We start from the raw sequence: 12594 nt of genomic DNA, 5'->3' as shown, positions 1-12594 counted from the left end.
AATCACTCACTCTCGAGAGTTGACTCGACTGTCACTCATCTTTATAAATACAAATTGAATCTTTCCTGAGTAAAGGCGTGACCGTTAGACAATTTATTTGAGTGCACTCAATGAGTGGAGTTGGAGAAAGATCTATGAATATAGCCCTATAGCATACATCTCTTTATATAATTATACCATTAGTAAAACCCAGTGACAGTCTATATCGAGGGCTGAGCGCGAAACTATTGTATCTTGTTCTTTATTTATATACAGTTACAATAGTTTCGCGCTCAGCCCACGATATGTATAACAGTTTAAAAAATGCCCTCATCTACAGGTGTATGTAGCATAGATCTATATGCCAAAGTTTTTAAATATCTTTTTATTACGGTATAATAAACTGTTCGAATAATTTTTGGCCTATCTAATGTTTCATTTGCATTTTACTATTTTTTTTTATATTAAATGGCGCAGAATGTCTCTGAACAAAAAGGTTCAAGGAAGAACGTGGGATATAACTAAACCAATCTGACTAAAGATTGTAACTAAACTAAACCAAATATTATATACATATGAATGGGATTTGATGGATTAAAAAAAATATGACGCAGAAATGGATAAAATGCTAGCGCAAGTATGATAACAAATTTATCAGTACAGACTAAAAGAGAAATCATACGGTTCAATAAGATTGTGTATCTTAGGGGACCGAATTGATATTTTTTCTATGCTTTTATAACGAAATCTAGTTCAATCTATCTAAAGAATAGAGAAGACAACTAGATATTAAGAAAAAAAAATCATATTTATAAAAAAAATCATGTTTTTCACTTTTGCATGACAAGATGGTGAAGATTGCTCCTTCAGTTTACAAAACGCTGTAAGGAGAGGAAAACCCTGTAAAGGTAGAAGATATCAGCATTGCACATGTTGTACATGATATGCAAATGGCTTATTGTAAACAGCATAAATTTAAAAGTGTAAAAACTTAACTAAAAGTATTATAATGTGCTGTCTTGGTAATTTTAAATCCATTAGATCTAGGGAATTTAAAGGAATCTCTGTTGCTGTTTTTAGTACCAAGTGCTCAAGATGAACTATTATGATCGCCTCGTGTCCGTCCTTGTCTCCGTTCGTCCATAATCGTCAACAAATTCACTTTTAACACTCTTTTATCTATAGGTCACAATTTTACACACATCTTTAAGACATTTGGTCAGAATGTTACTGTCTGTAAAGTCTCGGGGGAGTTTGATACTGCAATTAATATGCAAACTTTATTACCACTCTGTGTCATATGTCCTTACTTCATTATAATAAAACTTTATCACAATGTTTGACTCTATTAAATCTAGATAATATTCGAAACTAACAAACCTGTGGTGAAAAACTAGGTATGTAGGTAAAGGCATATGAAAACATTGTAAACACTATGAGGCCAAATTACTACTTGGTCTTCCCAAATCTTTATCAGAATGTTTGTCTCTATATAATCTAGGTCAAGTTTAAAATCGGATTATCTTAAACTAGGTCATAAAGTCAAATCATAGAAATATTTTGTTAACACTATATATGCCATATCTTCTACTAGATCTTCATAAACCTTTGACAGAATACTTGTCTGTATGAAATCTACGTCCAGTTAAAGACTGGGTAACATGAGGTATTAAACTATGTCAATACGTAAAATCATAATAAAAAACATTGTTAACACTCTATATGCCATATTTTCTATTTGATCTTCATAAACCTTTGTCACATTGTCAGAATATTTAACTCTATCAAATCTAGGCCGAGCTTAAACCTAGATTACCTGACATATTTAGCTAGATCACTAAGTGAAATCATAGAAAAACCTTGTTAACACTCTATATGCCACCTTCATAAACCTTTTACAGACTGTTTTCCTACATAGAGTCTAGGTCAAGAACAAAATTGGTTACCTGAGGTAAATATATACTGGCTTATAAGGTAAAATTGAAAAATAACCTTGTTAACGCAGAAAAATTCACATTTTTTCCTGATCTTCATAAACATTTGTAACAATGTGTCCTCTTTAAAATCTAGGTCAAACTTAAAACTGGGTTACATGAGCTATTAAACTTGGTCACTAGATCAAATCATTGAAACAAAAATGTGAACTCTTTAAAGATCATAATTTCTATATGATCTTCCTAAACCTTTGTCAGAATGTATATTTCTTATTCTATGTCAAATTAAAAACTGGTTTACCTGAGATCTTAAACTAGGCCGCTAGGTCAACTCATAGGAATATATTTTAACACTACCAGAGACAGTTTTTTCCACTTGATCATGTATTTTTGTCCAGAATACCCATCCCTATGAAATCTACATCGATCTCAAAAAAGGATTACCTGAGGTAAAAAAAAATTAGGTCGCTATAGTGAAAAACTATGAAAGTCTAATTTCCACTCTATTTAAGGCCACGTTTTCCCCTTGGTCATCATACATCTGTGTCAGATCGTTCGTCTCTATGATATCTAAGTCAAGTCTAAAAGTGGGGTAGAAACTAAGTCGCTAGGTTTAAATTATAGAAAAATCTTGTTAACTCATTAGGGGTCAACTTGTCTACTTGATCTTCATAAAACTTTATCAGAATGTATGTCTCTGGAAAATTAAACCTTGAAACAGTAACATCTAGGTCAAAACTATATCACTAGTTTTCTTGACTTTTCCCTAGGGCTAGTTTTCCATACATGACTACAAGGAAATCTTTGAAAATCTTCTACTTGGAAACAAGTAATGTTCCTTAGGTGACCATCTATCAATTTTTTTTTCAAGTAAGTATGATTTGTTAAAATATGAATGCCAAGGGTCGGAAGAGTTTTCTGCATATGATTAAAATTATGGGAAAAAAATGAAAATCCTCTCAGGAACCGCTGAACCGACTTTGATATAATTTAACAGATATCTTCCATTGGTGGCCATATACCAAAATTGCCCAGTCAAGCTTTGGACTCGGGTGCGCAATCTCATGGCATCATGGCCCTTAGGCTTTATTCTTAGTAATAGTAACATTATTGAGTAAGCTACTGACCAAGGCTCATTGCATTATTCCTAACTCGTTGTCATTTTGAGCAACAGATGGTATAAAGCGCGCCTGCCTACCCGCCCCAACAACGACATAATCCAATCCAATAACCGAACAGGTGGCCTCCGCGGCTGAGTAGTTAAGGTCACTAACTTCAAATCACTTGTCCTTCACTTATGTAGGTGCGAGCCTAACTCGGGGCGTTGAATTCTTCATGTGAGGAAGCCATCCAGCTGGCTTACGGAAGGTAGTGCGTGGTTCTACCCAGGTGCCCGCTCGTGATGAAATTATGCACGGAGGGGCACCTGCGGTCTTCTTCCGCCATCAAAGCTGGAATGTGGCCATATGACATATAACTGTGTCGATGCGACGTTAAACCCAACAAAAAAGAACGAGCATTTTGACAAAACATGCTTGTAACAATGATTCCAACATATAAGGTGACAATTATTTAAAACATGATTTATGCAGTATCATTACTTGAATGACTTTTCTATCTAAAGATACAAAATTAAGTAAAATAAGACTTATCATTTCATTAGTAAATAATAATATTTATTTTGGCGCATCAAGCTTGGTGTGTATCCAAGGTTACCAAATTAAATGTGGTATTTGGATACACTCGGCATTTTCGTATCCAGTAATCATTAGCGTGTGACCACTGGTCAGTCAATAGTCGGCATGTGTACAACCAACAGAAAATGAAATGGTTTCAAAATATATCTGTCAACATCGTAATTTTGCTTCCAGTAGAATGCTTAGCTAGGTCTGGCATTGGTACAAAATGCTGTCAATTATCGTAAAAATGGATATTGGCGGCGAAAACCAGGATTTCAAAGGTGTGTGGTTACAGACTTTTGTGTGAGGTTTTGAAAGTTAGGTAGGCGACTCTAGGCCGAGAAGCTCAGAAAACTGTTTACTGCCTCCTTAAGAGCAAATCTTGAAAATTTGTGTGTGGTTACAGACTTTTGTGTGAGGTTTTGAAAGTTAGGTAAGCGACTCTAGGCCGAGAAGCTCAGAAAACTGTTTACTGCATGCTTCCTTTGAACTCGGCAATTGTTGTTGTTTGCTACACAGGAAAGGTAACTCTCGCACACGTACGGTTTCACATACTCATGTTTAGGTCAGGATAGAAGTATTAAAAAACTTTGTTTAATACACTTACGTAATAGGGTAATTGCCAGGAAAATATATGGATTTAATTTCATTTAAGTAATTGTTATTTTTATACTCGTTGTAGAGTCTGAAAGAGTGTTTGTACGGAAATACTGTACATTGTATAAAGAAACAAAACACTTGTGATCACTGATATTAATGCCGCCTATCACAGTACTCTATGGTCAGAATTAAGGCACAACGATCTGATGTAAATGTCATCATTGAAGTTTTTAATATACCATTTGTTTACTGTCTTGCATTTTAATTAAATAGACATCCTGCATGTCCTTACTAGTCTAAATAATGAGACCTCGGGTAGATCGATTTTACATTCTGATATTTTACGTTTTCTGCCTAGAGGAATATTTACCAGTCAAAATAATAATAATAATAATAATAATAATAATAATAATATTCAAGGCTTGAGTACAATTACTGGGACTAGCATGTCCTAGGCCTTTAGTAAAATCAGTGATAGAATTTGTGTGGAGAATTTAGCTGCTTATACAAATATAATTTCACATGGGAAAGTTACAAAGATTATATCATATATAACAACATTATTATCAATTACACAATTTTGTTATAAATGAGCATAGCATTCCGACATGATTATCCACTACAATAATCTGGCAGATAAGTACTTGCCTTGAAAGTAATCCATGTAATTTATGGCTGAATAATTTAATTTTGTGTATGTTAATTGAATATATAGATAAATTTTATTTGAGGTCAGTATTTGTACACTTCAGTCGTTTCAATCGGTCTTTTTAGGGGAAGGGAAAATTGTAATCCATTTTCATCTTTTTATCTTTACCAAACTCGATATCTTGTTCAGCATTACACATATATGACCCATCGGTATTGGCCTTGAACTTTCCAAACGTTCCATCTGCAACTGCTTTTACTTTCATTCCTGTTCAGATATATTGAATGCAATAGATATATGAGCCGCGCCATGAGAAAACCAACATAATGGGTTTGCGACCAGCATAGATCCAGACCAGCCTGCGCATCCGCGCAGTCTGGTCAGGATCCATGCTGTTCGCTAACAGTTTCTCCAATTCCAATAGGCTTTAAAAGCGAACAGCATGGATCCATGCTGGTCGCAAACCCACTATGTTGGTTTTCTCATGGCGCGGCTCATATAATAAATACATGCTATTCACTTATACTGTTAACACTTTTCTAAAAATGAATTAAGTCCTGATGTGTTACAGTTACTGGAGATCCTAATTTTTGTATAAATAGAGCACATCTTCGAAATGCCATTAGACAGGGTGTAGCATTTTGATGTATGGTTTTAAAACATTTATAATAATTCTCTTTGTTTTGACATTTTAATACATTAAGTAAAGTACAATAAGGCATGTATCTCTTAAGTCTGAAAATAGTTTCTGCATTGTGCTGAACCACTAGACACATTTCACTTTAAGTAGTAATACCAGTGGTTTGCTGCTTACCACATTTAACGAAAAGATCCAGCAAGTTTTTTGTGCTTTTTTGCCATCGGCTGTACTTCATTCTAGGAACATGTCTATTCCCATTGGATTTTATATATGTTTGCATTCCCGTTTAATTGATGTTATCCCTGTTTTCATTCCCATTGGATTGTAGCCCTTTTTTCGTTCCAGTGGTCCTGGATTCTACACCAATACAAACCTGTTCTCCGCAAGTAACTGCCAACTTCCCCGCATGAATAATCAGAGGTGGAGGACGAATGATTTCAGACACAATGTCCTTTATCAAATCGTCACGGAGAACATACGCCCCGACCGGGGAACGAACTCGCGACCCCGTGATCCATAGACCAACGCTCTCCCTACTGAGCTAAGCGGACGGTCAACTCCTGGTCGAAGCAATTAAGGGTAGGGTAGTTCACTTCTTGAAAATTATCGTTAACTATCTATTCTACATGGGTATGGTGTTTATCATTATGAGGACTGGTATTTTGTTTGTTTTGGGTTTAATGCCGTTTTTCAACAGTATTTCAGCTATATAACGGCGGGCAGTTAACCTAACCAGTGTTCCTGGATTCTGTACCAGTACATACCTGTTCTCCGCAAGTAACTGCCAACTTCCCCATATGTATCAGAGGTGGAAGACGAATGAATACAGACAACATGTCTTTTATCAAATCGTCACGGAGAACATACATGTGGACTAGTAATGCACTCGATAATTTCCATGTGTTTACCTATTGTCACAATTTGGAATTCTTCGAGCGTAAATATAGCTCAACGCGCATACATGGATTTCCGGAAAATACCGAATCGATTGTCACAAACAGTCCATTACCTTAAGTATTGATGTAAACGTTGCTTATTTATCATTTACCTTACGATGAAACGAAATGTAAACAAGGAAATTTCGCATTACATGAATTTATTTTATTTCTGTCTTGAAATGAGATTAAAGATAAGGTAACAAACAACCATTACCTTGATTTTTTGCATTCGGAAAATGGCTGTCCACCACATAGGTTAGAGTTACAGCCTGCCAAGAATAATCGCTGCTTTTGGATAACGCTTTGAATATGGCAAAGTTCTGTAAAACACTCTTGCTTTCTTTGGCAATGACAATATCCAGCATCCACTGTGACTTAAAGAACGTAAGTGTGATTTCCTGTTCTGTATCCGAGTAACTGCAATTTCCGTTCACATTCACACTGTCTGGGACAGAAACAGTTGCCGTGCCGGTCTAATAATAGAAAAAAAAAATATATCGTCATGGTAATTGAATATTTCAGTATGTAACCCTTTTTAAGGTTTCATGAAAAGGTAAAGGAGATGTAGAGATTTCAAGAAACATCTGCAAAAAGTCAAATTGACACCATTCTAGGAGATGTACATTCACATATAACCAATTTGTGAGTAAATTGATCATAGATAGAGGAATTTTGACTATGATTTTAGCATAAACGTTTCAAATGGTAAACAATAACGGTGTTGTAAGCTCCCATAGCTCTTCTTGTTTCTTGTGAATTTTGTAATAATTGAATTTAAGAAACAGTACTTACACTGCCATCCTTTTTCTGGAACGGGATGTCAAATGTTATTCGTCCTTGCAGAATAATACACACTTCCTCATTGTCCCTTACAACGTACTTAGAGCCATGTGGAAAAGGAGTAGTTGGGATCATGGTCGTCGTTGTTTCTATTTCTGGAGCAGTTGTCGTTTCCGGCTGTGGCTTTGTTGTTGTTTCCGGTTCCGGTTGAGTTGTAGTTTCCGGTAGTGGCTCAGTTGTCACATTCGAATATGGTTCAGTAGTTATATTTGGTTGTTTTGGTGTTGTCGTTTCCGGTTCAGGCTCTGTGGTCGTGTTTGGTTGTACTGGAGTCGTCGTTTCCGGTTGTGGCTCCGTGGTCGTGTTTGGCTGTATTGTAGTTGTTGTTTCCGGTTCAGGCTCTGTGGTTGTGTTTGGCTGTATTTCAGTCGTTGTTTCCGGTTGATATGGAGTTGTTGTCTCATTATGAGGTACAACTGTCGTTTCCGGCATAGGTGTAGAAGTAGCCGTGTCTTGACTACATTCAACAACTGATAAAGATAAAAGCTTGAACTCTGAGCTGTTTGGAGCTTATAACGATTTAAGGATATATTTTGAAAAAAAAAGTCAATGAAAAAATCCTTTATTTTTCTTTAAATCGAAAGCTAACAAGGCCACATCTCTTTATACATATAGTTTAAACTGTAGTTACTTATGTTTGCTTATATTCTAAATTTGAGCCGCACAATGAGAAAACCAACATATAGCGCTTGCGACCAGCATGGATCCAGACCAGCCTGCGCATCCGCGCAGTCTAGTCAGAATCCATGCTGTTCACTAACGGTATCTGTAATTGCAACAGGCTGTGAAAGCAAACAGCATGGATCCTGACAAGACTGCGCGGATGCGCAGGCTGGTCTGGATCCATGCTGGTCGCAAATGCACTATGTTTGTATTCTCATGGTGCGGCTCATTTTATCTCTCTGTACAACAATTTGGGAACATTTTTTCACTACATTTATCCCAGGTATCGTAGGCTCTGTCTGATCAGCTTCGTACTGTCATATTAGTTTTGATTAAGGTACCTACGCAACATATCTTTGGAGTGCACGGAAAATTGTCTAAAACAGATAATTATGAAATTACTTTACCTGGTCCATAGGTACTTCTTGTGATACGGTACGCCTGCACGTGTAAATTTCTTATCTTCATTATCATCATAAAATTGTTGTTTGGACGGAATTTTACCATTTCTTCTGTCACACACTTGTATGAATTAGGGGTGTCTGGTCCTGTCGGTAAATGTTTCTCATCTTTCAGTTCAATCGGAGTTGTTTCATTCATATTTCTAAAATGCTTCTTGGCGTCTAAAGTAAATCTGACTGACATAACAACTGCGCCATTTTTTCTTTCAAATCTAAACATAAGAAGTTCACCGGACGGGAAAATGCGAGCTGATAAAACAGATGTTGTTCCTACAATTTCATTTCCACATTTGCTCGAGCTGTTATCAACGGTTGCACCACTTAAGTTGAACAAAGGGGCGTCCTAAAAGTAGCAATAAAAGATGAAACCTTGTCTTTGCAAAGAGGTAATACAATGTCCTTGTAACTATTTATGAAACAGTGTGATAATCATTCCCTTTTAAAACATATAGACATTTTAATTCATATCATTAGCATGAAATAGAAAGTCAGGAAAATTTACAGATCTCTACAAGTAAAGTCTACACAAATTGAAGTAAAACTTGGAATTGTAAATGTAACGTAATAATTGTTTCCATTCTGTCATACCTGTGTTTTGTGACCATTTGTATAGGTGAGGTTAAATGTCGCATCAATGTCAAGCAAAATACATGCCCCTCCAATTGTTTTGCTATGTATTTCAAAATGTGTGCATTTTGCTGGAAAGAAATAAGCATATGCTACCAGGTACATGATAGGTATGTTTGTGTCAAACACTCAAACCTAGGCACTCGTCGTGAAATCAAATATCATAACAAAATAAACGTTTGTAGCTTTAAAACTATGATATTGGGATATGTAACCTTTAATCCTACATATCGATTTAATTCACCTATTCTCCAAAGCAAAAATGGTAATGTTTGACTATACAATCAAACCTGTATTCAGCAGAAACACGTCTGACTGCTTCAGGCCAGTGGCTTCTTAAGACATATTGAAAGTAGAATAAAATGTCTTTCAGAGAAGTTAGCTGCCTGGTTCCCTAAGACAAGTGGCTGCTTACTACTAGTGGCCGCGAAGGCATGTTTAATTAGGTACAACCTATACGCTAGATTCTTTCACTCCGTATGATGCTAAAGAAATTATTTTACGGATAACAGTTTTGCTATTACACAGAAAAAATAACATTTGTACGTCCGAATGTATGGCAGGCAATATTCTATTCTGCATATATAATTGGTATAATTTATTTTATATTTAAATTAGTTAAATGTTTTATATATATGATATAACTATCTACATCTACATCTACTCTCAGCAAGCCTTGCTGTTGGAGTAACTCTTTAGCGACGTTGTTAATGTGTCCATCTACAGATCACGAAGTCCGGGGTTCGATCCTCGGTAGAGACTTGGGTATTTCTGTAAAATGGAGACGAGGATGTTTGGCAGACTCATGCATTTGGATGAGGCTGGAAACTGATAAGAGGTCAAGCATAATATATACATGCCCCTCCAATCGTTTTGCTATGTATTTCAAAATGTGTTCATTTTGCTGGAAAGAAATAAGCATTTGCTAGGAACTCATCGTGAAATCAAATATCACAACATAATAAACCTGTTTTTTTTTTTTTTGTATTTTTTTTGTATTGCGTTTCACGTCGTTTTTCAACAGTATTTCAGTCATGTAACGGCGGGCAGTTAACCTAACCAGTATTCCTGGATTCTGTACCAGTTCAAACCTGTTCTCCGCAAATAACTGCCAACTTCCCCACATGAATCAGAGGTGGAGGGCTAATGGTTTTAGACACAATATCGTTTATCAAATAGTCACGGAGAACATACGCCTCGCCCGAGGTTCGAACTCGCGACCCCGAGATTCGTAGACCAACGCTCTTACCTACTGAGCTAAGCGGGCGGGCTAATAAACGTTTGTAGCTTTAAAACTATGGTATAAGAGTATTTTTACGAGTCTTGCAAATACTCTGTAACCTTTTGTCCTGTATTATACAGTGCAACCTCTGCAGAGCAACACTCTTTGGGAGACGCAGATATTGACCTCTGTTGAGAGGTTGTTGCTCTATAGAGGTTACGTTGATAGTAAATTTCAGCTATGGGAAATTTTGATGATGCTGTTGTGGAGAGGTTTTTGCTTTAGAGAGGGCCGCTCTTGAGAGGTTGCACTGTATACTATATATTGATTTAATTCAACTGTTTTCCAAAGCAAAAGTGGATGGTAATGTCGATACCGATCTCATGATGCTAATTATCGAACACATATTTTTTCCGTCTATCACATAAAAAAGCATACCATTGATATGTATGTAATTTTACCACGTATGTTTGTTACGTTTTCATATCTCGTTAGTGTATGCATGCTGAAATATGAAACGTTTTAAGACGCAGTTTCGTATTAGCCTGAGTGATTTTGTACTGCATGAACGAAATAATATATTATGAAATATCATTGAACGATTAAGTACAGAAAGGTACCAACCATTGATGAAACATCCAAGAAGGAAAATAAAACCACCAATAAACTTCATTTTTACTATTGTTACCGACTTTTCTTTTAAAAAGTCACTAAATTATTTACGTAGTATCGATATTATACAGTTGATAAATATCAGTCAGTTTGTGTTACAACTTTATCAAGTCATGATAAAATTTAGGTATAGTCATGGGACTGATATGAGGACCGGTTTGTCAATTTTAAATTTCTTGATAACGTCTAAATAAATCTAAAATTGGGATGGTGACCCAGGAAGCACATAATCTATCAAAAATCAAATAAACCTGGCCGTTGAAACAAATTATCACTGGTTGGTGTTGCAAGTCCTTGATTTGTTTTCCGGAAGTGTTCCTTCTTTTGCAGCGTTTCATAAACGTTTGTTTGTGTTGTCTACTGTAACTTCACTACAAAACTTTAGATTTACTCTATTAATGAAAAAAAAAAAAAAAAAAAAAAAAACGAAAACAAGATACTTCGGACTTGGTTCCATCTGGGAAAAATTATAAAAACTTGTTAGGGGCGTAAAGAATGTTTCACATTATGACATTTAGGGACTTATTTCAGATAAGTAGAAGATAAGACTTTAAAATATAACTGTCGATCAGTCATCATTCATTTGATTTGCTGTCTTAAGAGACACGATGCCAAAACCATTTGATAGAATTTTGAAATATTTTACAAAGTTTTACTATCACGCTTCAGAATTTTAAAATTCTAATCATAGTTGATATTCTCAACAGACTTCGTTAACTTTTCGGGAATACTCATTTCTGTCCATATTTAAAAAATATTAAATGAGCCGACAACTTAAATGATTTGAGACACACTGCAGGTTGAGATTTCAGACCTTTTACAGCTGAACATTACTCTTTTGCTTTTGATTGTGGGATGACGAAACAGATAAGGACTTCAATGTAATCTGGACTACAATTCCCTGAAAGGACGAACTTGTTTGATAATTGTCCACTGTCCTGGTTTTTCATTTACTACTGTAGTTTTTTGTTTTCAGTCATAGATTACAATGTGTTCCAACGGTTACTCTAAAGAGTGTAATGGATTAACCGGATTGGGTGTATTTTTATTCACACTGTCTTCAAATTATATTTTACAAATTTCTTTTGGACATGGTTGAGATAACAGAGAGGTTTGGTGTCCGCAAGTTAGTAAAAACTCCCAAGCGATGGCTTTGTCATTGACCTTTTAAAGACGGTGCCCTGCTGTGTTCTGCCTTGTATATTTAAGTCTGTTTGGTACTTGCATGGTTTTGTTATGTTTATGTATACAGATACTCAGCTGGTTTACACGTATATCATTACCCATACTGCAATTTCCGTGCACGTTTTATTGTATCTGGTAACATTATCAAAAGAGAATATGGCGCGAGTAATTTCTAGGCAAGCCGCACGTTTGGTAATATCCAGAACTTTGACAAGGAGAGAACTGATTTGATTGTACCTGGTGGAAAAGACTTCAGACTCACTGATAGGCAGTATTCTTGGAATAGTTCTCTTTTATTCTTGTCGCCTGGCTTGTTTCGTCGGGCACTTAAAAGAGTTTCTTTTGTTGCTCTGTCTTCTACGTGTGGATCCATATTTATTTAGTATATAGCTTTGTTTATATTGCCCTGACAGAAGTATTAGGTACTTCTTGAATTTATACGTTTTCACAACTTCATGACAATTGTTTAACGAGGTTCGATTATTTAATCAACCCAGTAAAAGTT

The 12594-nt window shown here is 35.8% G+C and overlaps 1 protein-coding gene across 1 annotated transcript; it reads right to left on the bottom strand.

The window, feature by feature from the left end:
- Positions 1 to 4962: 4962 nt before the first annotated feature.
- On the bottom strand, positions 4963 to 11034 carry LOC123555154 (uncharacterized). Its single transcript, XM_053548878.1, has 6 exons — positions 10857 to 11034; positions 8972 to 9081; positions 8330 to 8726; positions 7212 to 7729; positions 6634 to 6892; positions 4963 to 5108 (listed from the first exon to the last, which is right to left on the bottom strand). Exons 1-6 carry the CDS (start codon positions 10903 to 10905, stop codon positions 4963 to 4965), a joined length of 1479 nt encoding a protein of 492 aa, XP_053404853.1. The 5' UTR covers positions 10906 to 11034.
- Positions 11035 to 12594: the final 1560 nt, after the last annotated feature.

This window comes from Mercenaria mercenaria, chromosome 7 (genome assembly GCF_021730395.1).
Source record: "Mercenaria mercenaria strain notata chromosome 7, MADL_Memer_1, whole genome shotgun sequence".
NCBI lineage: Eukaryota > Metazoa > Mollusca > Bivalvia > Venerida > Veneridae > Mercenaria > Mercenaria mercenaria.
The sequence above is the reverse complement of the archived record's forward strand: the minus strand, read 5'-3'. Positions and strand labels throughout refer to the sequence as shown.

What these genes read in the sequence shown, in the direction of transcription:
- LOC123555154 (XM_053548878.1), bottom strand. Translation starts at nt 10,905, where the DNA reads ATGAAGTTTATTGGTGGTTTTATTTTCCTTCTTGGATGTTTCATCAAT. An exon ending in CAAATGGTCACAAAACACAG is followed by an intron (nt 8,727 to 8,971) that starts GTATGACAGAAT and finishes TGCTACTTTTAG; the next exon opens with GACGCCCCTTTGTTCAACTT. An exon ending in TCCAGAAAAAGGATGGCAGT is followed by an intron (nt 6,893 to 7,211) that starts GTAAGTACTGTT and finishes TTCTATTATTAG; the next exon opens with ACCGGCACGGCAACTGTTTC.